Raw genomic sequence first — 27,000 nt, 5'->3', positions numbered from 1 at the left:
AGTCCAATATTCACCGGAACCAATGAAAATTTGTTATTAGAAAAGCCTGAAAATTTTTCAAATTGTTTACTGATACTTTGCATGGAGGAAGAAACCTGTCTTCACTTTCTTTCAATTATAGCAAGCACTTAAAATAATCTTTCTCAAATGATTTTAGTGTTAATACAGCAAATTTATTTGACCAATGCTTATAATAAACCACCCTGCATTGCACTATAACATCTTTTATTTCAAAAAGCACGACTTAGAAATGTGAAAGCAAATATAGGTGAAAAATAATACATTCACAGTTAGTAAACATCAAATGCAGTTGGCACGGGCAAGCCTCTTTCCATTGCATGTCTTACTTCCCAGCGCAAGGCTGAGCGCTTTTTGCTGGTCGGGACCACATAAGTATTGGGAACGTATACTCGTTGTGGTTTCTGTGTACATAGTTATTGAAAGTTTTACTTCGAAAATTTTTTGATAAGTAAGGAAAGTTTGTGTTGTTTTCAAATAAGATAAACTTACAGGTGCAGGTTCCTCTTTGTACATCATCTGTGCTTTAACTTCCCAGCGAAGATCCTTATGTGATTTTTCCCCCGGTGCCTTCACATTTGTCCAGAAATCTTTGTATTGATGATATCTGGCATGTAAAAATATTGGGAATTTTCATTCTGCTGTTTATATATAGAGTGTTTCAATACTACAGCAATTTATCTTTAAAACAAGAATCAGTACCAAAGTATGTAGTTACAAAATCACCTGTTTACTGGGTCAGTCTTTTTGATATTTCTGGTATGTGGATGACTGGTGTTGGGTCTTATGTCTAAATTGCAAGTGTGTTGTTTAATATCATGTAACTTCAAATAACAAACAGATCCAAAAAATTCTTACATGATGGTGGTTGGTCAGGACCCACAAATGCTTCAAAGTTCACATCTTTTTTGAACTGAAATACATGTGGTACAACTTTTTTAAAAATTTTAATTTTTGGAGCATTAAAAAGCATACCGTGGGTCGGGCACTGTGAGGACGGGGAGGAAGGTTGTGCCTCTGTGATGGCTGGAACAACCTCGGATCTGAATCATCTACTGATAGGTTGTGCATTCTATAGGTTCCCTGCCTGTCTTTTATCAAGGATTCATCATAAATTCGTGGTGTGCCATCACTTTGCTTCCTTTAAGGATGTAACAAACATTTGACATTTGAGAAAACAGATTAACTGGATCACAAAAATTATATCCACACCTTAACACTTTTCTTTTTCTAATGACCCTCCCTGGGAGATTGGATGTGCTGTCAATAGATTCACTGTCTGATTCTTGCTGTGAGGAGTCGGTCACAAAGTGGGATGAAGATGCTGGTGTGTCAACATTCTTAGGTAGTGTGTATTCATAGTGTCTGGGTTGTGGCACCTCAAAATTCTCCTAGTTAAATGCAAACCAAGTAGGTGTGAGCAGATAAACTTGAACATATTAATTACATCAATTTATTTAAATTGTTACCTTGTCCTGGGCTGAGCTTTGTAGTGAAAGATCAGTTGTCTTTGACAATTCTTGCGTATCCAATGAGTCTGTTGATCTCTGTGGTCGAGGTGCCACCTATAGGTTATGTTAGAGGTTAGTTTTTCCTCTGGTTTTTGTAGAAACTTTAAATACCTTTATATGAGGTTGAAAACGGTTAAGTGAAGTCGCAGGATAAGACATACCAGACAGCTTGTGTTTGTCGCTCTCACTAAAATCTAAACAAAAAATAAAATATTGTTACTCTATAATCCAATGAAAACAGAGACCCAGAACAATTAAAAACATTTACCAGAGTTAGAGCTTGGCGATGATACTCCAGTAAACCATGATGAACTTCCACTCATAGATCTATCATGCTCAATCAAACGGTGCAAATCTAAAATTATGAAAAAGGATACAAATTTAAACTATGAAAGTGACTTCAAACCAGAAGTTTTCAGGACAAACCTTTTTTGAACTGTCTCATCCTGGATTCTGATACATTTGTGTACCCTAAAGCTGCTAGCTGACTCTTGATTTCATTGTCGGAAAATTCAATGGAATCCATGTCAAAACGTTGCTAGCGCATATAAAACAAAGCGAAGACAAACAGCTCTAAAATAAAACACTTTAACAAGACAAAGCTAAAACATATAGTATTATTTAGGTGACCTAATACCAGTCCAATATGGCAAATAACAGGCCTGCAAAAACAGTTTTGAACAAGTGTCAGTCTTTAAAACGGATTTCGGTTTTAAAATTAAATGTGTAAGCGATTTTGTTACGCTTCGGTGGCGTGGAGGCTTGGCGTTGTTCGACCGTAACAACGTTATTACGGACTTCTTTTTTGGAGTTTTGGGTAATATCATAGAATGTTTTAGTATTTTATGGTAAAATATAGAAAGACAACGAGTTCATTAAAAACAAATATATCCTTTTAACACCTTTTTCTCTCGATGTTTAACATCAATCGAAAATGTATGACGGCACTTAACAAAAAAAGCATTTTTCTGACTAAAACCATAGTATACTCTTATGGTAGTGCAACGGCTCCTCTTTTCTTTGTTTGTTTTATTGTCTGTGGGAAACTCCGTCACGCATGATTTCCAGGAGATCAAATGCGACTTTTTGCATACGAAGAGATAGGAAACTTACATATAAATTCGAATTACTAAAAACGTGGGTAGAATTTCGAGCTGAATTTTTAGTATGTTAAAATAAGTATTATACTGATTCAAATGGGTAAAAAAATAAAAAATAAATCATTTCCTTTTTTGAAATAACGCATCGTTTTTCTGAAGAATTTTTTGAAGGCCGTGTGCAAATGGAATTAAAAAGCGTAAGTATGCCCCTTTACATTTGTTTTTGTTGTTAAGTGTGTTTCAACATGCCTGTGCTGACGTAATCTAACTGTGACGTAATCATGACGTAGTTTGTTAGTACTGATATGGCTAAAACCGCTTTGTTTGTTGTAAAAAGACATTTTAAGGCAAAATAACGTAGTCTGCCATAAGTAGACTATATTTTGAAGTTATTCTGGGTCTTCAGATATTTATAAATGTGCTGCTAATCTATTTTTGCATGTATCTTACATCTTGATGTAATATTTTCATAGGGTTTGATCATTTGATGTGTGAATATGTATCAAAAACTAATTAAGTGACCAAACAAAATTAGTAGATTGTGGTATTATGTCACAAGTTCGCATGTTGCAGTTTAAAGTAAAACTCTACTTAATCTGTCTTCCTTGACTAAATTTGTATGTCCAACTTATCACATCCTATTTTGCCAGAACAAGACAGAAGTAAAAAAAATTCAGACAATCTACAGGATTCTCAGATGAAGAAACAAGATTTTTGTACCAACCTCCAGAAATTTATATCATTTGAATTCTGTCTCTGATGAAAACATTTAATGTGTTCATATATTAAAATTATTGTAAGTTGTATGGTGTATGGTATGATAATAAATTATAAATCAAAATGTATGACTAACTCCTGTCTAGTAAAACCAATCACCACACAAAAAGTAAACAGGATACTTTGTTTATGTACAATTGCAAAGGAAATACTCATTTCATGCTAGCATCAGAATATATTTCAACAACATGAAACCCAAAGCTTCTTTGAAAAATACATTTTTGAATCTAAGTTAACAGGCACATTATGTATTGCTTATTTTTTTATCTAGTTTTGTTTCCCCACACTGTGAATTTTGTAAACAACAACCTAAAAGAATTCATAAGTATGTTTATGTATGGCAAATACACACAAGATTACATCTACACAACAAGCTAACTCACATAGAAAAAACTGTAGGTGATTATGAAACATATCATATTACAAAAATTTGTATGTGTATTCTTCAAGTTTTTCAAAATATTTTTGTCTGTGACAGGCTTCACCAGTTTCACAAACATTATTTCAGAGCAAGCAGCCCCAAAGCATTTCGACCTTTGGTCATCTGATGATCTATATTGTTTGCATAATTGCTTGTAGTTAGGAATTGAATCTTGCATGAAAATCACAATAGCTAAAAAAACGCATTTTTACACTATAGGATACCTTATAACCATATTTCTGCCTGTAAAATGACGTCATGATTACGTCACTAGATTTATTACGTCAACACAGGTACGTTGATACATACTTAAACCAAATATTACGTAAGGTGGTACACTTACACTTTAAAACTTCCATTCACACATGATGTCCAAAAAACTAATCAACAAAACATCACCGTACCTCGGAAAGAAGGGTAGGAAATATTTAATATTTTTAGTTAATGGAATCAATATAGAACTAACTTTAACATACTAAAAATTCAGCTCGAAATTCTACCCACGTTTTAAGTAATTCCAATTTATATGCGAGTTTCCTATCTCTTCGTATGCAAAAAGTCGCATTTGATCTCCTGGAAGTCATGCGTGACGGAGACAATGGTTGCACTACCATAAGAGTATACTATGCTAAAACACAAGCAACCTCGGTATCTCCGTCTTGTCAAGTTGTTATATCGTATATAGATTTTAACCGAACTTGCCTACAATGGATACTTTATGGGTTCGCACACTTTCAAATGTCTATGTTAATTGCGTCAAATCAAAACAAACACACTTTCGAAAGCCCAACAACTTTGTACTCCTCCGTGAACTGCAGTACAATACTTTCCCTTCGGAGTCAGGGGAACATTTTCCAAACAAAAATCATTTTTCGGTAATCTATGATTTAGAAAAATAGAAATGCCTACTCACTTTGTGTTACATAAAGGTGTATTTTCTATACGATCAATAACGCATTCATCAAACTTTTGTACACTGGATAAAAGCAGTAATAAATAACACATGAAAGTAAAAGGTGAAAAGTGTTTTCCAGATAAATTTCAACAGCTACAGTATTACACCACATTTTTTTTATCAAGCATTCTTTGTGTTAGTTATAGGTAAAAAATGGTTTCTTTTTATGTGATGGTGAAAGTTGCAAGCCAGAAAAATAATACATTCAAGCAAATAGAAGCACCATACTTTATATATGCCCTTCATGCCAGTAAAAACAGATTACTGACACTTAAAACGTATACATCGAATATATGTGCAATCAGTCATTAGGAATTATTCAATTTCATGCAGCATTAATAGAGCCATTTTTAACTTCAAGTGCTGTATCTATCTTCTGGTCAATAGCATCCCTTATTGAACGGACAGTTTCATCTGGTTCAAATTTGCTTGGTTCATGCATTTCAAGTGAATGCACAATTTCTGTAAAATATATACAAACTTAGTCTAGTTTCCTGGTTCTATTAGGATACAAATGTGTCAATTGTCCTGTAACAACAGAGCGTTTAGAACAGCATAAATGTTTTTGAATGATTGGGTTTAAGTAACCACAATAAATAACTGGTAAAAAAAAACATTGTTAAAACCAAGAAATCCATCTCACCTTCAACCACATGGTGATACGCAAAGTGAAGATATAAAAGAAAAAGCATGTGTAACGATGCAATAGAAATACATAACATAAGTCTTTGTGACTTTCCAACAGTGCGAGATAGCAGAACAGTTATCTAGAAAAAGAAAAGCACGTGTGTTCCAACAGCCTTTCCTGTCCAATCTTTAATTTGACCAACACTTTGGAACTGCATATTTTTGTGTTGCAGTGGAATAAAATCAAGGGCTTAAAATTCTTACCATTCTTGCTGCCGAAGCCCCAGCAACTAATGCCCAAAGAATGTAGAAGGTCCCATGGGAGAAGTGGGTAAAATGCCCAAAAAGCAGAATCACACAATGACTGACCATTCCATATCCCTGCAAAGATTTAACAAATAAGTAAAACATGGCCTTTACAAAATATTTGTTTCCATATTTACCAGTAGTGTGAGACACTGCACTACGCTGATGTATGCATTGCATAAGAAGGCAAGAAAATACATGAAGCCGGACACTCCAAACCAATATCCAAAGCAAATGCCAAATGCAGTTCCCATCAACGTTCCTTGTTGCTAAAAAATAATGTAGGGAATGCCCTTAATGCCAGAACTTCCTGACAAAAGACATGAGAATGTATATATACCAGAACTGTTCCAGAGTTTTTCATGTTCATCAACAAAATTGCAATCAACGTAAAAACTGTCATTGAAGGTCCATAGAGCTCACTAGGAATTTTCTAAAATACAGCTTGAATATAAATAAATGCTAATTCAGACATGCATGTATATTGGAAAATAAAGACCACCTGTGCAGTGGATAAACTTTTTAATGGTACAAAAGAATATGCAATTCTCCAAAGCAGAGTTTTTGGGTCAATGTCAAAATATGGTCGAAGGATGTCAATGTTACCATAAACATCAAGCATTTTCTTTGCTTGTTGATGTCCACTTTGCCACATCTAGATTGAAAGCAAGTTACTTTTGCTAGTGTCATTATTTATCCAATGGTCTCAGTACTTGATCTGCTACAGCCTTGCCAAGATTTCCACCTATTCCATCCATCATTCCAGGATTTGAGGACTCTTGCTGAGTGTCATTTGTGTCTTTCATCCTTTGGTTTACGTCACCAACATCTTCAAAGCTTGATGTGGCAGATGAGTCCTCCACATTACTCATATCAATTATAGCCGTGTTGCTTGATTGGGTCATCTAAAAATATTTATTTACTATACAATTGTGCAATTTATAGAACTAAAAGATGAAAAATTCCAATTATTAAAAAATCATTGCATAGGAATTACCCAATCGGTAAATTTGGGCAACAAACATCACAGTACAACTTGTTTCACAATAAAATAAACTTCTTCAAGAGACCTTTTATTTAACTTTTTTGTTGGAATTGCAGTAAATTTAAAACATAGAAAGACATAGATAGTATTTATAAACATATACAACTGTAAAGTAGATACTTATGCAAAACACGATAGATTGATATTTTAGAAACTTACCGGACCAGGCATTTGTTCATCGCCACTGCTAAACCCACCCCACTCATCTCGATTAATGGACATTCTCGTCGATTTGCTGTGCGAGCCTACACCATCATTTGAATAACTGTGATATTTAATTAATATCTGCAAGTATAATACTTTTTTACATTATTGTGACAAACACTAATACTAGTTATGCTGGGAAAGCAAGCACTGCGCAGACAAACGTTGTGAATTTTGTGATTTGAGACCTAATACGTCACAACACACAACATCATTCATTGCAGAAGTACGAAAACAGTGTTTCCCAAAATATTTTGTACTTAACATATTTTACTAACTGCTTTGATTTTGTGGTTAAAATACTATCGTACAGTTGTGCGATTTTGTTGGTACCTTGATTTGTTCACTTCGGTGAGAAACTGACAATAGCGGAAGCTCATTGCGCCAACGAGGCAACATTGTAAACAGACGTTCCTTGATTTAAAAAAACAAAACAAGAGGGTTGGCGTTAACTTTTTTCGAAAGTGTACGACAAAAAGTCACTCTTGACAGCTGGAGAATCCATACTACACTTTTGCTTTCACAAATACCATTTTATTGCGAAAACTTGCATCGGTTACAAATTTAACAACGTGTAACACCCAATGAACTTTTCCGTTAGTGCCGGTTCTAGGGTCTTCATTGCGCGCCAATAAATTTTGCCAACATCCATCGCATCTTGGCCGCCCTGTCTCTCCTTCAACTTGATAAATTCAATCCAGATATCTGGATCGCTTGACCCGTAGTGATCTAAGGCATTTTCGTAAAATTGGAAGGCAACTTTCGGGGCATCAAAACAACTCACTACACCCAACACGCATCTGTACTGCTTCAGCGTTGGCTTTTGCAGTAGAGGTGTACTTTCCTTAAACAGCTGTAATTCAAAAGAGTACAATCAGTTGTGTGAATGAGTACAATTCCACAACCACTAATCATCCAAAACCAAATAATCAGATAAACAAGTTAAAATTGGGCTTTGGATATATGCAACGGTGCTTTCTAATTGTGCTCCATAACTTTTATTATACCTATAAAATTTGCTATTTACAGCAAATATTTCAAACAACCACACATGATAACAAGACCATGAGGATTAAAGCAGATATGTCTCACAGCAAATGAATCGAAGTGATTCTTTGAAATAACCAGTTATGCAAGAAAATCTTTTTTGTCATTTTCGACGAACAAGTTTGTATTCATGGGCAGTTCTTTTCATAATAATGGCTGTCTCACAGCAAATGAATCGTGATTCTTTGGAGTAACTAGTTTGGATTTCAGGTTTTTATTAAAATATTATTCCTTGATATTTATTGCATACCTCATACAAATCCAACAATCCCTTGGTTCCTGCAATCCACTTCCAATACAACTGTTGGCATTCAATTGATTCATCCTTTCCACATTTATGAATGATACTTTTTATAATCTGTTTAGCCATGTCATATTCGTTCATCATTATCGCATGTTGCAGCCAAAAAGTTCCCAGTTGTTTCATAGTGTTTCCTTGTGAATTGCACTTCATAGAAAGAAACTGTCCCAACAGGTCATTTTTATCAACAAGCGAAGGATTGGTTTGAGAAACTAAGAAGGAAATCTTTGTCAGATTTGTGAATAAAATGGCATCTTGAAGCTTTTCATAAGCATTCTTGATCACTTTCAGTGCTTCGTCCAAACAACCATTGGCAAGTAAATGGTTGACAAAAACACAGTATCTGTCTGAATTAAGTTTGTCGGAGCTATGGGCAGAGTAGGCAAAAGTAAAAAACCTCGATTTTCGCAACATGTTCAGTCGTTTCCATTTTTGAGATGTTTGGGTTAAACTGTCGTTATAAAGGGCGTTAAGAAAATCAAAATATTCTCCCCACATTTCAATTGTGTTGAGACATTTCATTGCCTTTTCAAATTCCTGACAGCACAAGTCTTCTCTTTTTTCGGTCTCATTTACAAAAAATGGTGATCCTGAATCTGTCGAATAAACATAAAAAATTTTTTTAGCAGAAATACAAATACAAAATTTTAGCAAACCAAAATGTTAACAATTTGCTGTAAATATAATGACCTGTTTATGTGTTTTTTTAAATATGTTAAACTAGTAGTAAAACTTGTACCCGAGCAGACCTTTTATGCAAGTGCCATTATCATCATCACAAATAGAAAAAAAAAATATTAAAAGCAGAGCATACTTGGTATCTTACCAATTTCACTTTTTAAGGGTAGTTTAGCAACAGCCGCCAGTGCCTTGGCATTATTGCTATACTTTGTTTTGAGGTCATCTGCAAGGTCTTGCACAATCTGCTCAGCACATGGTATTGAAGATGTGAACAATGCAGCAACTTCCATAATATTAATTTGGAAATCTACATTGTCACCAATAGCTGCCACAGCATTTTTGTAAACAATTTTAACTGCACCTCCTTTCAATAAAATGGCTTCGTTTGTTCCCATACTGCAGAAAAAGCATATGTGTATTACTTTTGAAAAAGCATATGTATTGTACCATATATTACTATCTCATCTTTTCACCTGCTATCAACACCGGCAACACGTTCACCAGAAAGCAAAAAAAGTCTTTGGTTGATCTTTTCCAAGTATAAAAGCTCGGCTCTAAAGTACTCCAACCAAATATATTGGCTTGTTGGAAAACTTTTAAGTGCCTGAAGAAATATTGCTCTGGAAGCTTCTACTGAGTCACTGCACTCAAGTTGCCACTTTGCTGCAAGGACCCAAATTTTAGACTTGTTTCCATGGACCTAGAGAATATGGCCAAAATTTGATGTGTGTTGCAGACATACAAGATGCACAGAAAAAATAACTTAACATGGTAGTCACTGGAGTTTAATGACATGTTTTATGGACAGAGGCTTTACAAAATAATAATCACTTTACCTGCAACAATCTGGTGCAGACCTTGCTCAGTTGAACTCTTTTTTTCCACTTAATGCAGAACTGAGCATGGGAAAACCAAAGTTTTAAATCACCAGCCCATCGAAATGTAGCTTGTTTAAAAAGTCTGTTTGTAAAATTAACCAAGAAATATACGCATTAATATCAATGTTTGTCAAACGACAGTCATCACAACACCACACAACATATCACCTGTGAATTCGAGCTACAATGGCAAATTCAATTTCGTCCTTTTTGAAATAGTAGTTTTCCCTTTTTCTGCGTTTATGAATGAGATCCAAAAGATTTACCTCATACTGTATGTATGCCAGAAAATCTTTTTTGTCTTTTGTTCGACGAACAAGTTTGTATTCGTGGGCAGTTCTTTTCTTAATAATGGCTTTCACCTAAATATACAAAAAAGTAGGTGTGAATACTAAAATACGTAAACAAACAAAACACAATATGTACATACTTCTTTGTCTGTGAATAAATTTACTCTGTGCATTTGCTCCAACTCAGGAAGCATTTGCTCGGTCCAGTGATGCACATTTTCAGCCATCTTGTAAATTTTTGATGATGGTTCAAGATTAAATTAACTTACCTAACAAAGATTATGAAAAACATAAAAAAATGTAGAATGCTTAAATAAATTATATACATGTGTAATTTTAACTAGTTTACAAGAAAACGACAAAAGACTGATGCTGTATGATTGAAAATAAGCCAACAATCATATGTATACACTTGTGAAGAGAGGATGATCTTATTTATGAACATCCCAATCTCTGCCCTCTAGTGTATCTTTAACACAAAAAAGTTAGAATTCCAGGTTGCCATTGTATTTTCTTGCTTTTATTTTACTGTTTTTATTCAATCCACTGCATCTCGTTTTCGCTTTCTATGCCGTGAAACAAATTCTGAAGTTTCCAGCTTTCTGCTCTCCCCAACCTCCCATTGCTGAAAACTTTGCAAGGACTTCTGTCCCAAGCGATATAGTTGTCGCTCAACTTCATCAAGAGTCTCCATTCTCTGCCCACTATCACAGTCTATAGCATTACTGGACCAGTCCATTATCCGGCGAAATCTATCACTAAATGCCAACACCAGGGATTTGGCCAGTAAGATTGACTCACCATGTTCCAATGTCAAGAGTTGTTGTCCAAATGAGTAAAAGTGTGGACCTAATTTGTGTAAGTCAACTACACTTGCATCAGCTTTAAGGATTTCGCGGTAAGTGGCCTTGTATGGCTTTGTGTAGTCAGTGCTTACAAACTTCCGTCTTGGATGAGCAAGACTGCTAGCTAACCAAAGTGGCAGATCCATTTTGGAGCCAACATCGATGTCCTTCTTATGTGTGCTTGGATCAAGAAATCCCAGACCCTTGACAGACACCTGAAACACACTCGGTATCTTTTCACTGGACATAAGTATGTCATCAATACTTAAATAGTTTTGGTTCAGACCACCCCCAGGAGGGCATATAAAACTCATATCAATCCTCAAAATTTTTCCACCTAGCAAAAATACATTTCGATCAATTGAAAAAATACTTCATTTTACACATGTTTAAACATCTTAAAAGAACCAACAAGATTTATTTAGTAATTACAAACAACAAACTGTTGATACTAACATGATCACACGATAATTCCTGGACAGTCGTTTTCTAAGCATGAGACCAAAAATTTTAGTGTTATAAATTTGTGACAGAAAAACCTGACAGGGTCTAGCCTTTATTAACAGACAAACATAATTGCAACCAATAAAGTTACCAAACTGTCTGAGTTTGTTATCCTGGTACCATACTGAATACGTACCACGTACATACATACTTCATTTCATTCAAAAAGTGCAGCATATCCATAGATTCCATACCCACGCTTTACCGCGGTTCAGTGAAGCGTGACTTAATGGATTTTTACGAAACACATGTTTTGCGTTTGGAAAAACATTGGTTTGATCGTCAATAACCGAACTGGTTGGGATATCTTTTATTGCTACTGGGGTTCTGTTTTGCAAAACGCTATGCCGTTTTATTTACGACATGATTTTTAGATATCGTTTTTCAAAAGTTGAATGAAGGAGAATTTCGTACACCTTGTGCCAGTTCATCTGTTGTTCAAAAAAACATTCGAAAGAAATTAACATTAAACATAAATTTGACCAAATACACGTTACGTAATCGCAGTTTAATGGACGTATTGTGGCTTGATAAAGCACTTTATGTTGTTGTTTGAAAAAATCAAACATGTAATTTGGATTCTTACAATTTAGTTGCAGTTACAGCATATCATGTTATGCACATGGTAAATTATTGTCTTGTAACATTGGATTGTGTGCATTGATTAACATTGGGCCATTCCATATTTTTCAGAATGGGCCAAACTAGAGACATTCAGTTGGTTGTTTGTTCTGTTGCATGCTTTGTTGTTGGATTTGTAGCTGGATACCAATTTGGCAATATTCGAAGAAAGTGGCTTCAAGCAAAACGTGATTTTTTGAAAAAAAAACTCAATGAAACAAAAAAACGATTAGACACTGCTTAATACATTGTAAGTATATATGTATACATTTTATTAATATATAAAAAAGTTTTTTTTTCTTTTAGGTTGCACTTCGCCTGTGCACGTGAAAAGGAAATGCAGCAAAAAGTCCACACATTGGTAAAGGCAATTTCAGGCTTTTATTGCAAACAAGCACATCATCTTTCAAAACATTCTGTTAAACATGCTTTTCTGTGCAAACCAACTTTGGTATTCATCCCTAGTGCATTTTATGGTACCAAAACCATTCAAGGTTTGTTGGATAATGCACATAGAGAGTTGTTCTATCTGAAACCATTGCAAATTGAGGAGCCTGATCCACTCAAAACTGAACTACTAAGTTGCATGGATGCTGATGCTGTCTTAGAACTATTTTTAAATTTGGAGCAATCCGATCAACCTCCCGACATCGCATTTTTATGTATCAGCCGGATTCATAGCCTTGTTGCACCCAAAAACTTTGTTTCAGAAATTAGGACACAACACTTTATATGTCCGGTTGAAGTTTTAAGTGACACTCGCTTTCATTTGTTAATTGAGAGAACTTTGAAGACGTCTTTTTATTTGAAATCGATTCAGTTGGCATTTCTCTTCAATGTTTTGGTGCGATTGGGTATTCCACCTTCAAGCTGTTCTTTGCAACATGTTATTAAAACAATACAAACAAGGATAAACTACTTTTTTCCAAGGGTACGTACATATGTTAACTCTTAAACCAAGTTTAAGATGTGGTACATATATTGCAGGATGTGGCCATGTGCACTAGAGCCCTTCGATCTCTGAAAATTGTTCGTTCTAAAGAACCTTTAATGAAAGACTTGCACCAAGTGCTTCTACTACATTTGGAAAACTTATCAGTTGATGAGGAATTTTTTGTGTCATCTTTCAAAGGCACTCAAATACTTGCAGCTGTGGACATGGCCCTATTTTTTAAAGGCCGTGGTAAAAAGTGGTTTGTTTTTTATTTTTGTGACTGTATTTAACAAACATTTTTTCAGCTTCAAGAGATTTGAGAAGATGTTTACACAATGCCATGAAATTCATTTTGTTAGAATATCAAGACGAAAAGCAAAAGTTAAGCTTAGTTGAGGCAATAAAGCTCAAACAGTATTTGGCCCATGTCTGTTCATCACCACTCCCACACAATATGTTGAGAGTTGCAACAAATGCTGTTGAAGAACATGGTAAACTATTGTTCTTGTCTATATTATGTAGTTATCAATAAATCCACCATTTTTAAACATTACTTTTTGTCTTTAATTGGGTAGGTTTTCAATGAATTTGCATTAAACAGTGTTGAATTTAGTAAAATATTTTTGTATCACACATAAAAGTTTCATGTTTTGACAATCTATCAATTTATTCGTAATATATATTAAATAAGACATGGAGTATTCATTACACCCATACACAAACAAATCATTTTGTATACTTTATATGTAGATATTCCTGAGGATAAGCAGATGTTTATGCAGCAATTAGAATCAAAAATTAACCGAAAGATTGAACAGTATGAAAACAATAGAATCGCAATTGATTAAACCCATGCAATAAAAAAATCCACAGCAATGTCCTTGTTGGAATATACTAAAAATCCGATATCGAAACTTTGATGTAGTTATCGGATTGGAATCGATGCCATATCAGGACCCATACGGACACAGCGGAAAAAAGGCGTTGCTTGTGGAAAGTGAAATGAGAAGTACGTTTTGTATTCTCGCGACAGACGGGTTGCGCAAAATTACAACACGCGTTGCTGACGAGACAATCGTAACTTTCAACGTTCTAGTTCTATGTGCATTTGTACGAACGTATTTGTGTTTCCGTTTGACAAAAGTTTCCAACAAAAAAAACTCTGGAATGTTCGCCTTTTGGTAAGTTAGTTGTGGTATTGAGTAACCTACAAAAGAATGCAAGAAAGCATTAGCAGATCCCAGTTGACAAAACTTTGACCGACGATAATTCTGTCCGGCGCCGAGATTTTGAACAGTACGCATTGGACACAAGAAATTTACGATCATACGAAGGCATGTACACGTATCTGCCATTGCATGGTATTGCAACTAAAAACAATTGTTTGCATGTGTACATGCCATTTTGTTTTCAACACTAAAGCAAACAAACGCTATTTTGAACGTCTTGTAGACAAGTGCACTTGTGGATTTCAGGTTAAAAGTTTTGCAGCATCAAATATAGCGTAAAGTGATCATACGAAACTTCAAGTTTTGTATGTACCTACGCAGAAGGCCTACTTTCATCAGTATCGGAATTGTAGTACTTTTCATAAAAAAAATCGGTTTTTGGATGAAAAACACCAGCATCGGATAACCATAAAATACACCATTTAGTGTTGCAATCAGCGGAAATAAATTATAACCATTCTAGACCAGGGGGTTCCAAAACTGCCCGGCCGCTACAGAAAAACAATGATTGGCCATAATTTGAGGATGCTTCGTACATGCAGTACGAATAAAACAGGTTGCAAACCCATCCACAGCGAGCAATAATTGCCAGATTGTATTTTCTATATTCCCATTGGTATAGTACTGCTGTGGAGAGTTGCAACTTTGTACAATTTATACATTCGTTATTTTCTGATGTTGTGTTTATATCTAGCACACCCTGGAAGGTCAGAATATTTCAAATCGTATTTTCAAGCACATTTTTGGCTCTGCGAACTCTTTAATCGTTTTCGACAACTCATCTGCTGCGTGAAACTGCAATTTTCAGGACAAACTTTCACATCAATAAAGCGATAATACCTGTTTTTCTATAGTTTTGGATGTTTTTCGGGAAGTGGGAAACCCGGGATTTGATAAATAGTGCCAGAAGGAGGACAAACAAAGACTCAGCTGCGCGACCCTACACTTTTGCCTTCGCAAGCGTCGTTTTCCTGCAACTTTACATACATCACAATTCTAGGCAGGGTTTTCCAAACTATACGGTTTCGCGGGTCGCAATAGTTAGCTTATCGCAATTGAAACACATCAACGCAATCCACGACTGATCCGTCGGTGCCATAGCAAACAAGCTGATTCGAGTTATTGAATGATATTTTTCGATCAACTGCAATAATTATAGTTCCTTGCAAAACACAACAGACACAACTTGCCTTTAAGTTCACAGCAGACACGACAAAAATAAACCACGTTTTGTGATGGCTCTAATAACTTGGATTGCGTCTGTGACATCACAGAGACGGAATTGCGCAAAACTAATAATTACGTTTGTGAGGAATCACTGACGCACTGCATAGAACAACTGCATAAATTTTTAACATTTTATCCAGGTGCAGATTTTAAAAAGTAAAATGCCAACATGTCCGGGAAGATTTTGACAATCATTAGTAAACGTGGTACTGTAAACTTGTATATGCGTATGATCTCTGTAGCATACGTCACGTGACCCTAGTGAGATGACGATTTGGCAATTCTATGTTTACAGGTTGACGTCATTGGTCCAAGAATTCTCGTTAGTTGGTCTTTTATAGTTTGTTTAAGGAGAATGTAGTTCTTTCCTGTACAGTAAACTGTTATTTTTCGTTGTTGTCTTCTAGTGTTTCTTACTAAGTTTTGGGTCGGGGCATGTTGTGACAGTAACTGATTGAGTGAGCGAGTATTTGTTTTTTTCCAGGAAGTATAACCACAAAACATGTCGAACAATTCAACCGTTGAGGTAAGTAAGTTTGTAAATAGTTTAAAAACATAGAAGCAAGTTAATCATAACCGACATTTGATTAAAAGTTATTTTATTTACAGAATGCGACAACAGTACCCCTTGAAAGCACTTCACTGGTGTTTATGCAGACTGTTGCATGTCAAGCAGTTTCTGGAATATTTACATGGGCAGCTATACTAATAACATGTCATCATGTAAGCTTAAAGCATTAAATTTGTGTCCAATTATTAATTTGATCCCTTACCATTTTATTTTACAGATATATAAACATCTGAGATTTTATACAGTGCCAGCCGAGCAAAGATGGATTGTTCGCATTCTAATGTTTGTGCCAATTTATAGTTTTGATTCCTGGCTGAGTCTGATGCTGTTTAATACGAATAATTTTTACATTTATTTGGATACCATCAGAAACTGCTACGAAGGTAGATATATTTAAGTTTCTAATTTTTATTTGATTACAACAACCTTAATGGCATATTTTTACAGCATTTGTGATATACAATTTTCTGAGCCTTTGCTATGAAGGATATTTGGGCGGTGAAAGTGCAATAATGGCTGAAATAAGAGGGAAGCCAATGAGGTGGGTGGTGTGTCAGGGCAGTGGCATAAAAGTCAATTTGTTGCATTTTTTTCTTTCATAAACATATGGCTCTGAATCAGAAAACTTCTACAGTAACTTCTACATCAGAGCCTCTGATGGTTACTGTAGAAGTTTTAACAGCTTTGGTTCAACAATGGACAAATTTTGCTGTAAATGCTTTGGTATTAATATGAAGTCATGCTTGTTGATCTGTTGCCATTTGTGAGGCCCAAAAGAAACACAAAACCATTACTGACTTTTAGGTTACATAATTGTTTAACTTATAGCTTTACTAGTCAGTTACATATACATGTGATGTTGATATGCTGCAACAATACTGAATTTTGACTGTAATTATAAAAATTGTGAATTATTTAGTAGTTTACAGTTAACTTGCAATTACGGATAGTGCCACATAATATTACCTCATGTGATTTCAGTATATTTTCTATATACTGCAGAACTTAAGCCAAACTAGTTAAGTCTCTCATGCAGTGCTTTATGCATGTTTACTAATAGTTCCAGACAATATGGCAAAGTATATGAATTTTTTCAAAAAATTGTGTTGTTTATTCTATAGGACAAGTTGGATTACATGCACATGTTGTCTGGCTGGTAGAACTTATACAATTGGGACCTTGCGCTTTTGCAAACAGGTAATGTCAACATTTCTATTGGTATTTTCATAACATTAGATCAATCATGTCACTGTGCTTTACTTTATCTTTCCAGGCTACCCTTCAATTTTGCATTGTAAAGCCCCCCCTGGCTATTATCACCTTGATACTCCAGTCATATGATTTGTATCATGAAGGTGATTTCAGGTATGAGTTATTTATGCTGTCAATTTTATCATGTAAATATCTGGTGAAAAACACAAAAGCCAATTTAACTGTCAAATAATGTTTTTTTTTACAAGCATTATATGTACATTCACATAAGTTTTATGTGGTAAGAATTTCAACATTTTTGCTGCCCTTTCTGGAAATAATTGTGGAAATTGGTTAAAGTCTTGATATAAAGGCATATTGTTGACTGTCTCATCATCCATGTACATGCTGCCAAGAATTTTATTTGATACACACTGTCTAGATGCAAAAAGGCAAATCCAATACCAGTACCCAGATGCCAGTTGTAATAGAAACATAATCCCATTGACTGGCAATCAGTTGGTACCTTATTAGGTTTCAGTTTGTTTGAACTAAAGCATTGCTGTTTTGTTACAGTGTCACTTCTGGTTACTTGTATGTGACTATCATCTACAACATTTCCGTCAGTCTGGCTCTATTTGCTCTTGCTTTGTTTTACTATGCAACCAAGGACATGCTCGATCCCTACGACCCTGTTTTAAAATTCATTGTGGTTAAGTCTGTGATTTTTCTTTCATTTTGGCAAGGTTGGTTTTAGATGTTTTCATTGAACGTTTTGTTCACAATCTCTTTGTGCCAATGAAATAACATTCACATTTATTTCCAATAGATATTCATAACCACATAAGAGTATTGATTAGTTCTTTTTCAGGGCATGTAAAAGCCCTTTACAACAATGTGATTCCAGCTAAAAACTATGTTAATTTGTCTGTTTTCCACCAGGTGTGTTGCTGAGTGTCTTAGAAGCTAGTGGGGCTATCACCCCTGTAAGCGTGGGTGGAGATGCTAACAAAGAACTTGGCACTGGGACTGTTGCAGCAGGAATTCAGAATTTCATTATTTGCATTGAAATGTTCTTTGCTGCCATTGCCTTGCGCTATGCATTTCCATATCAGATCTATCAGGAAAAGCAAGCCGACAGAGGTATGTTCGCTGCTTTAGGCTTTTCCTAATAACCTTATTGATTTTAATTGACAAGGACGAGTGAGGTGTGTGCTTGAACGGCATGTTATGGGCAGCAAAATAATTACCTCATTGTGTGGAAACTTACTGCTGTATGATTTGATTTGTTGGTTTACTATCCAGTTTCAAGTAATTGTGATCAGTAGGTTATCTTGGAAAGTCGATTACGTTGTGACACTGTTAACCACCTAGCTTGTGATCCAAATTGCCTCTTGATCAATGGAGGTATTAAATCGACCCGCCGTGACGTCACCTCTTGTCTCGTGGGCCAATCACGCGCTTCATAGTCATGAGGTCACGTGCTCGCAAATTGCGGCAAGTTGAGTCGACCCTCGATGTGTTAACCTCGTATGTGGCGTGAGTTAGGGCCAATTGGTTTTTATCGGCCTTGGTTTGTTGGGCGGCTGCCATGTGACTATCGGAGATTATCCGTGTGGCATCTGCGCGACTGGCTGTTTTCTTGGCGCACAGTGTTTAAACCACATTGGTTTGTGGACTTAACCATCGATTCGGCCGCCAGGACATCATTCAGCCTCACCTATACGATGTCGGTGGCCCGATCAAACCTGAAACCCTTTCTGTTCCTCACGCATGTGGTCGTGAATGGCGCGTTTTTTTTGGCGTTGATTGTTTTCATATCATGCTTGACATTCGTGTTCTGTTACCACCTGTTGTGGCACTACGTTTCACGTATCATGGATTAACGTGGCGTTGAATTTAGCCCAAACCCAGCACATCATGCATGCTCAACGTTGTCGTTTGCACGTCCCTCAGCTAACGTTGTCGTTGCAGAGTCGACAAGTGCTCACACCATCTCTTCGCGTCTGAAGGACACAGTGAACCCCTCAGATGTGGTGCACGATGCAATTCACAATTTCTCGCCCACCTACCAGAATTACACCCATCTCAAGTATGACCAGTAGTTGGTGCCCTTGTTTCAAACTCGAAGACCCCTAGCCGAGCCCAGTCACATGCAACATGCACTTACCAACAGGCCTTAGTATATTTTGCCTGCGCTGGGTGTGTCTAAAGTACTGTTTTGCAATGACCACTTTTGCTAACACAAGATAAATAAAAGTCCCAAATCAGTTTTCAGTTGAGTAATTTCTCTGCTGATTGGGTGTGGCATGAAATTTGTCTTATGTATTTTTTTACTCCACTTTGTATTATTTTTTTGTTACAAGAAATTTTGTTTGCATGCCATATTTATGACAATATGTAATACAGCATGTGATACTGTTGCAAAACCCAAACAATATGAGGAAATTGTCACCACATCCTCCGCATTTACATGCACTACCCTGTTAAGGAAAAAATGTAGTAAAAACAGCCAAGTATTGTGTGACCCTTACAAGTTTTCAACCAAGAATAAAGCTTCTGCTTAAACCTGCTATGAATGGTTAGTGTACTTCGTGTACACCTGTTGTATGTTTTGCAGAGTGCCAGAAACACCAAAATCTGCCCCTAGTAACAACGCAGAGTGAGTATTAAACTTCACTTAGATCCATTGCAAATTTAGCTGATAACCTGGCATAGTTTTTTCTGATGCATATTTTTACATGCTTGGTTTGTCATAAAGTAGTAAACATATTCCCCTTCCAATGACTTTCTGTTAACAGAAGCCCTATATTAAACATCTCATTTAGTTAAAATATTGGATGGTGGTGGTGCTGATAGCCATTCCTTTATGGGAGGTTATCTGTGTGTAATATGCTTACTTGTTCTCTGTACGATACCAAAACCTTTGCTACGATGTATTACACTGTAGACATGCATGTTGTTGTATGTTATATCTGAACCATGAGATTTGTTGGCCTTTGGTACCGCGCTGCTGGGTTTGGGAAACACATCATCATTATGACATAGCCTAAATTGTCTTTGTAACATTTGTGGTGACTTGGTTATTAAGTTGGTGGGTGGTGGTCTGTTACAATTGGTGCTTTTATGCTGGTGGTTAACACAAATCTGCATGTTTCACAAAATATTGCTTTCAATATTAGCATGAACGACTGTTCTAATTTTAGAACTTTTTGATTTTATGAACAATAGACATTATGGACTGTTGATGAATTTTTCTAGTTGTTCTTAAAAGCACCTTTGTGATTAATAGTGTTTAGTCACAAATTTAGACTGGGTACAGTCGTTACAGAAGTTTTTTAAAAAACGTTTTTACCGGCAATTATGTGTACGACCTCGCATCTCTCAGAATCTGACTGAAGCTCCATTTTCCAAGCGCCAGTCTTACGTTAAACGCGATACGCAGGTGAAGGCATCATGATGAAGAGCATCTCCAGTTCTCTGCGAGAAACCATCAACCCTCGCGATGTCCTGCAGGACGCCATCCACAATTTCTCCTCCAAATACCAAGACTACACGCAACACACCGGAAACCACGTGGACAGACTGGGCAACGGTCGGGGCTCACAGAACGGCGATCTCAGTTACTACGACGAGACGAGCGATCAGGAGACATACTCGCGCGTTGGAGTTCGACGGGAAAGCGGCTACGCTATGCCGGAGGATGACTCCAAAACAACCCGGGCTAACGGTCATCACACGTCAAACGCGCGGCCGTCACCCAAGAGGTCATTGGCGGCGCGCGTAAGCAAACAAGGTTCGGCGCCCTCTAACGCGTCAACTTATCTCCTGAAGGACACGCGCGCGAGCGAACGACTTAACCTGCTCAGTTCCGATGATGAGATATAGTCGTTAACCCCAGTAATACACCCACCCCACTGTAGCAAATCGACGCGTTTTGAATCAGATTTTATTTTTTCACTGAATGCATCTATTTCTTTATTGCTGCGCGCGCAAAAAGCTCGTCGGTGTTGTGGTGTGTTGGAGCGCCCCCAAGCGGTGTGCCTGGCCTGTTGCTTTGCGTTTATTGTGTTTCGCTCTTCGCGTGTCAACCTTCGCATTTGTTAACCCGCATACTTATAGTGTATTCGCATATGTAATATTATTTCCAATATCGTAGCTTGCAAGCGGCTGTTGTTCCATAATCCTGTACAAATTTCCCACCTATGTCGTGTGTGTAAGTTGCCGCAAACGTATCCAATAGAGCTTTCGCATTCCTCTGCAAATGATATATCTCACAACATAATACATACGATAATAAGTATTCAGAAAAGGAAATATTTTATGTTATAATTGCAAACCATTGCGTTATATTCACTTCTAAGCATTCGTTACCAACACATCGTTATATCGTATTTTTTTATTGTGCTATACTATACCGGTATCCGAAGATTCTTTCCACTGTTCGTTGTAACAGTAACGAGCAGCGCCACACTTGAGCGCTGTGACGTAACATTGCATATTGTGACGTAAAACATGCGACAGCTCACGTTATGCATCGTTGACGGCGATGAGTGTGCAATAGACTGTTTGTGGTGGATAGTTGCTCAGTTCGCGAATCTCTGTCCCAAGTCTAAAATCTCGTCCGTCCCAATGTAAAAACCTGCATTTTGCACATTTGTTCCGCTCATGTGATCGTGTACCCCCTATGTATTTATAACCTGGGTTTGAGAGTTTAGTCGTGATCGACATTCTATGACTATGGAAATAAACTTCGCTTAGTGGTTGCTTGTGAAACGAAAAGCGGAATTGTGAATCACTCAGTCTATTGTATTTAGTTTTTAATAAATCAATAGCATTGCTAAATGAGTATTTTTGCATTATGAATATTCCTGGCAGGAGGCAACTTCATTAACGGAGTATTTAGTGGTTTGTTTAAAAGTAAATGTAACCGCACATCTAGGACGTAGTTTGGTACAGTTTCGAAAATTTATTACTTGATTTGCAATAATTTAAATCTTGAATAAATCTATTGAAATAACTGACCTTTAATAAACAGTTCTTCGAAGAGCTGAGTTTGTGTTCTTGATGACCTTGCTTGTGACGTATACAAAATATGCCTTACGGGCCAAAAGTGTCAGGACATCTTCAAGTACCGAAACCTCATCCGTTAATTGCTTATACCACCCATTCGTGTGTATATGGGTATTTTTATTTTCACTAACTCTGCGTCACAAATAGAGAATTTGTATTGAATTTATGGTTGGTCGGGTTGTGGGTATATTTTGTCACTGGTGTGATGCGTATCGTAGTTCTGCGGGTTAATTCCAATTTACACACACTCTTTACTGTAAGCACATTTAATTCAACGGTATTTGTAAAATTCATACATTCAAAAAATCGTTTATAATCAAACGAAAGAATACAAAAAAACATCCACAAGTTGTGTAGCGAAAATGAATCTCCAAATAAACGTGGCTTGCGTTAAGCCAGATACCGTATAGAACGACCACAGTTTCGTTCCGGCAAAACTCTGAGAAAAACTTTCGTGCCGAACCACTGGAACAAACATTCACCAATACAAACGCTCAGGAATGTGGGCGTCACGCTTTCGCGTCTCGTGGCAGGTTTGTTGTTGTAAACTTGGGCTGGTAGCAGCGAGCGCTGTATCCGTTTTTCGCCATAGTCACACGTAAACCAAACACAGCCTCTTCCATTTTGCGGCGTGTTTCCGCAAAAACGTCCCTGAATTTGTGACGATAAGAGTCCGAAGTTTCCCGAAATCGCCTGAGCAGTTCTTCTGCCTCTTCCTGGCCCTGCTTTTTTCTTGACTTCTGCTGGCGCCGCGGCCATGTGCCGTGCGCTGACACTCCGTTGTTTTTATCGCCAATCGTCTTATTGGGGTAATAGCCAATGTCCACAATTTGATCGTCTTTCCAGCCCAGTTCTTTAACTGCGACCTTCGCGATTTCGCCATTTGCCGGTTGCCCATGTTGGTCTGATTTTGGTTTGCGAAGAATTCCTTTTCGTACCGACGGCTGTGAACTGGCGTCTGATTCGGACTTGAAACTGCTCTCTGAAGAAGTGGACACACGATTCTTCGGCTGCTCGCTGGACATTCGTCTGGTCGGTACCGGCAGTCCACTGCCCTGCTGTTTTGAGGCCTGCTGATGAGGCCTGTATTTGCTATCTCTCGACCGTTCTGACAAGATCTCTTCATCAGTGAAGTCCAAGGACGATTTACTGCTTACGTCACCACCGTCAAGTACGTAATTGTGGTTATAACACGAGCGCAGAGATTTCGGAATTCCAGTCGATCGCGACTTGCGCGGTGCTGCAGCCGGGGCTTTGTTATCTTCCATGTCCACACCTTCGGTAAAATGAAAGTCCAACCTATCCGGCGACCCTTGCAAAGCCTCTTTTTCTTCCACGGAATAGAACCCGGTGTCTACTATGGAAGACACGTCCGACGAGGCGCCTTCGCTTGCTGCCTTCCCCAAGTCTTCGGGCAAACCGATGTCGGAACTTAAACTAAGGCCTTCCCCTGACGCTTCAGAAGCGCACTCATACGCTGAGTCCGACAAGCGACTCGCGGTAGCTTGCAACGTTCCCTCAGGCGGAGGTTTCGCATTTCTGGATGGGTCGACAAAAACTAGATCGCGCGGGCTTGCACTATCAGCAAGCCGATCGGCGACCGCGGTAACAGTAATTCCCTCAGCCTCACGCTCCGCTGGCTTCACGCCCAAAGCCTCTTCAAATGCCAAGCTCGGGGCGTCGTCAACTTTTTCGGTCGGCAAAAGGGCCGAGCTGGCTGGGGGTGGAGGAAGGTTTGGAGTGAAGACGCTTACATCAAGGTCACTGCTTGATGTCCGCTGTCCAAATGGCCGAAACGGTTTAAAGAATGGCGTTTGTACGGACGACTCTGATGCAGGACGTCCCTTTATATTTGTGGATGCTGCGTTGTGTTCATCACTGGGGGTGTGATGTACAGCCTGTGATACCTCTTGTGGTGTTTTCGCATCTGCAAAGCGTTATTATTATTCCACCTCTTTTTCGATTTGTATTCCAATACATTTATGTGGTTTTAACGCAACAAATTGTTTCATTGCAAAATTGGACAAACACGATTAGACCTTTCAATGTTTTCGTGATGATACAGGTGGTACAGGATTCAAAATCATTGCAGACAACAGATCACTGCTTAAAGCGGTTGTGCGTATTTTCAGACATAATCCCAGTAGCTAACCTGATGCTAATGTAAAATCGCTTACCTGTCGACCGTACATCCACGTTGGCATTGGTTCCAGGGGCAGATATTCGCTGAAATGTGGAAAGTTTGGATTGAAATTCGCCCCAGGAGCGCGGTCTTGTCACGTAGCTGGAATTATTGTTGTTTGCATTCCTCGACCTCAACTTCACAGACCCGTACATATTTCCCTAAGGCAGGTGTTTTAAAACGTCGCCGCCCTACAAACACTCTGGGTGGGAATACAATATTTATACATGAGGCGTCGCCTGCAAGTAGCGCCACGCGCACGACGTTACCCTAGTGATTAATCCGATTTGTTCCAACAACCCCCCGAACGCCTGTTTCAGCGAAGAAACCGACACTCTGCAAGTGTTTACTTTGCTAATTGCTGTTTACAAAAGCGACGTTCTTCCGCTGCCTTTATTGACCAGTCGTTGACCAGTGGTATATCTCAATAACTGAAACATCCAACCACATATAACTTAGCAAGTTACCATGTTATCGTCTCAAATTCCTTTATCCTGTTTGTTAAATTGTTTGTTTACATCATACAGCAGGCTTGCCGCCCAACGTCATATACACTTGCTTATGCGCCAGTGCTCCTTAAGTTTGTGGCAGTCGCAAACTGTTGTCAACTTAGTAATGCAACACACGAGGTACATAAAAGTTACTTTATGGGCAATTGTATGGCATTTTGTCGCGTCGTTGGCAACAGTCTAGTTGATTGCCATGTTAATAGTTTAGGAGCTTTAACCTCCGACCCAACCGCTTTAGCGCTTACATGTAATAAATCACATCGTTTTCAAACTGAAGAAATTAGGACCTCAAAACCGACGGTAGGGCATTTCCTATGGTCAAACCTTTGCTATTTTATGTCGTTCGTTTCCTACGAACTTTGCGTTTGGCATAAAAACATTAATATAACGAAGTCTAATACAAAAGTTATAACAGTTAAAAATGCTTTGCCTAAAGATTAAGTAACCATCGTAAAAGTAGGTTCAATACGACTGTTCCTGCCCTCGTGCTACCTTCCACACATGCTAAATCCTGTATAACTACGCGGTAGACCTCCTCTACGTGAAGTGGACTTGTACTTTTCGACCACAAGCGCTGTGTCAACAACTGAAAGGATAAGAAAACAACTCGCGCCATTTTCGACCGTTGATCTGCCGGCGATGAGATAACACCTCTTTGCACGTTCTTTTCGCACGGTGTTCTCGAACCTTGGGGCGATGCAGTTATTTAATTGTCCCTGCTCACCTTGTGGTGGGCTGTAAAAGAAGAAGCCGGTGAACTTCTGATTTTCCGCCTATTCTTTTCAATGCCAACTTGCTGTGTTTGGCCGACAAACACCCAGTACACACATGCGCTTATGTACTGAGTCGTATATCGACCCCAAAGCGAATGTTAATCCGCACATGGCAATTAAACGCCCTAATCGTAAAGTTTTATGCCTAGTTCGGGGCCTGCTGTACTGCGTAATTGAAACATTCGGTCGATCAACTTAATCGTCTGAGAATGCCTGGTGGAGCCCAGTGAGGCAAATTATTTTACAGCATATAGATAAGCTCTTTTCCCTTATGAATTATGCAATAAATATGGCCTGCGTGACGATGATACATGCCTCAACCCTGCTGCACTGTTGATTAAACAACTTCGCTTGCATGTCAACTGACGCAAAAGTTGGAATGTTGAATCTGTTTTTAGCCGGAAATCACTCGCAATGTAATGATTAACAAATCCAACTCACACAAGCAAAAACCCGACCGTATGGAAAGAGATGCAAACCCGCAGATGGAAAAACACTTAGCGCGACGATTTAAAGTGGTAAACCTAAAATCGCTTTATAGCAAGTGAATTTTGCAAAGGGCCAAGGATCATGGGCTCAATTGTCTCACTGCTTTTTTCCGGCACCTGCACTCATCATCCTCGCCGATCAGCAGATCTAAACTTGCCTGAGCGAAACATACTTTCAGAGTCAGTCGAAGAAAACGCCGCCTCCAGACCCATATTGTCTCCTTTCTGTCAACACAAGATGATTATGTTCAAGCGAGCCCTAAGCTGCCAATTTTGCTAAGGTCTGTTGTTTGTTCCACAGGGTTCGGGCGTCGTCGGGCACGCGACGTTTCACGTAAATGCGACACATCGCCGGTCAAGCGTGCACATTTACGCAGGAGGGACCGTGAAAGTTCACTGCACCGTGAAACCAAACGACGTCAGATAAGACCACGAAGACTTTCGAAAACAACGAAGTGCATATATGTATATGTGGCATATTCGCAACGCAGTATCTATGCTCACGGTATATACGTGCTGCCGAGTACAATTTACCGGAACACAAAACTCCATGTGACCTGGTATATACTGCATGCTTTTTTTGCTCGGACCGAATTAACATATTGATCCATAACAAATGAACATGCTCTTTTGTGTTGCAAATAAAAAGGAAAAAAAACAGCTGTCAGGTGCAGCTGTGCCAGGAGGTTGGA

General features: G+C 38.0%; 7 protein-coding genes across 8 annotated transcripts; 2 read left to right on the top strand and 5 right to left on the bottom strand.

The window, feature by feature from the left end:
- Positions 1-235: 235 nt before the first annotated feature.
- Positions 236-2,159, bottom strand: LOC145888737 (uncharacterized). Its single transcript, XM_082979563.1, has 10 exons — positions 1,956-2,159; positions 1,798-1,884; positions 1,641-1,723; positions 1,488-1,583; positions 1,231-1,409; positions 994-1,159; positions 877-931; positions 745-808; positions 511-625; positions 236-422 (listed from the first exon to the last, which is right to left on the bottom strand). The coding sequence occupies exons 1-10, from the start codon at positions 2,053-2,055 to the stop codon at positions 291-293; spliced, it is 1,077 nt and encodes a 358-aa protein (XP_082835689.1). The 5' UTR covers positions 2,056-2,159; the 3' UTR covers positions 236-290.
- Positions 2,160-4,750: 2,591 nt separating this feature from the next.
- On the bottom strand, positions 4,751-7,056 carry LOC145889339 (protein YIPF3-like). The gene is made up of 8 exons (XM_082980276.1): positions 6,920-7,056; positions 6,429-6,620; positions 6,218-6,370; positions 6,056-6,148; positions 5,853-5,984; positions 5,674-5,790; positions 5,426-5,549; positions 4,751-5,244 (listed from the first exon to the last, which is right to left on the bottom strand). The coding sequence occupies exons 1-8, from the start codon at positions 6,980-6,982 to the stop codon at positions 5,108-5,110; spliced, it is 1,011 nt and encodes a 336-aa protein (XP_082836402.1). The 5' UTR covers positions 6,983-7,056; the 3' UTR covers positions 4,751-5,107.
- A 438-nt stretch (positions 7,057-7,494) lies between these two features.
- On the bottom strand, positions 7,495-10,442 carry LOC145888812 (U3 small nucleolar RNA-associated protein 6 homolog). The gene is made up of 7 exons (XM_082979672.1): positions 10,302-10,442; positions 10,040-10,233; positions 9,830-9,953; positions 9,467-9,693; positions 9,139-9,389; positions 8,262-8,908; positions 7,495-7,817 (listed from the first exon to the last, which is right to left on the bottom strand). The coding sequence occupies exons 1-7, from the start codon at positions 10,386-10,388 to the stop codon at positions 7,521-7,523; spliced, it is 1,827 nt and encodes a 608-aa protein (XP_082835798.1). The 5' UTR covers positions 10,389-10,442; the 3' UTR covers positions 7,495-7,520.
- Positions 10,431-11,339, bottom strand: LOC145888814 (DNA replication complex GINS protein PSF3-like). The gene has a single exon (XM_082979673.1). The coding sequence runs from the start codon at positions 11,318-11,320 to the stop codon at positions 10,700-10,702; it is 621 nt and encodes a 206-aa protein (XP_082835799.1). The 5' UTR covers positions 11,321-11,339; the 3' UTR covers positions 10,431-10,699.
- An 868-nt stretch (positions 11,340-12,207) lies between these two features.
- On the top strand, positions 12,208-14,211 carry LOC145889585 (uncharacterized). Its single transcript, XM_082980564.1, has 5 exons — positions 12,208-12,381; positions 12,438-13,062; positions 13,119-13,314; positions 13,371-13,556; positions 13,816-14,211. The coding sequence occupies exons 2-5, from the start codon at positions 12,469-12,471 to the stop codon at positions 13,911-13,913; spliced, it is 1,074 nt and encodes a 357-aa protein (XP_082836690.1). The 5' UTR covers positions 12,208-12,381; positions 12,438-12,468; the 3' UTR covers positions 13,914-14,211.
- A 1,670-nt stretch (positions 14,212-15,881) lies between these two features.
- LOC145888646 (transmembrane protein 184B-like) lies at positions 15,882-22,101 on the top strand. Of its 2 annotated transcripts, XM_082979445.1 has the most exons (11): positions 15,882-16,047; positions 16,131-16,244; positions 16,310-16,475; positions 16,540-16,633; positions 17,214-17,289; positions 17,366-17,457; positions 17,860-18,029; positions 18,226-18,426; positions 19,258-19,375; positions 19,904-19,945; positions 20,729-20,871. In XM_082979445.1, exons 1-11 carry the CDS (start codon positions 16,024-16,026, stop codon positions 20,730-20,732), a joined length of 1,101 nt encoding a protein of 366 aa, XP_082835571.1. In that variant the 5' UTR covers positions 15,882-16,023; the 3' UTR covers positions 20,733-20,871. The 2 variants fall into 2 exon arrangements, with proteins under 2 accessions (XP_082835571.1, XP_082835570.1); XM_082979444.1 differs by lacking the exons at positions 19,258-19,375; positions 19,904-19,945 and having other exon boundaries at positions 15,884-16,047; positions 20,729-22,101.
- Positions 22,102-22,606: 505 nt separating this feature from the next.
- On the bottom strand, positions 22,607-26,547 carry LOC145888686 (uncharacterized). The gene is made up of 2 exons (XM_082979498.1): positions 24,534-26,547; positions 22,607-24,283 (listed from the first exon to the last, which is right to left on the bottom strand). The coding sequence occupies exons 1-2, from the start codon at positions 24,691-24,693 to the stop codon at positions 22,866-22,868; spliced, it is 1,578 nt and encodes a 525-aa protein (XP_082835624.1). The 5' UTR covers positions 24,694-26,547; the 3' UTR covers positions 22,607-22,865.
- Between the last annotated feature and the right edge of the window lie 453 nt (positions 26,548-27,000).

Source organism: Ascidia mentula, chromosome 2 (assembly GCF_947561715.1).
Source record: "Ascidia mentula chromosome 2, kaAscMent1.1, whole genome shotgun sequence".
Lineage (NCBI taxonomy): Eukaryota > Metazoa > Chordata > Ascidiacea > Phlebobranchia > Ascidiidae > Ascidia > Ascidia mentula.
The sequence above is the reverse complement of the archived record's forward strand: the minus strand, read 5'-3'. Positions and strand labels throughout refer to the sequence as shown.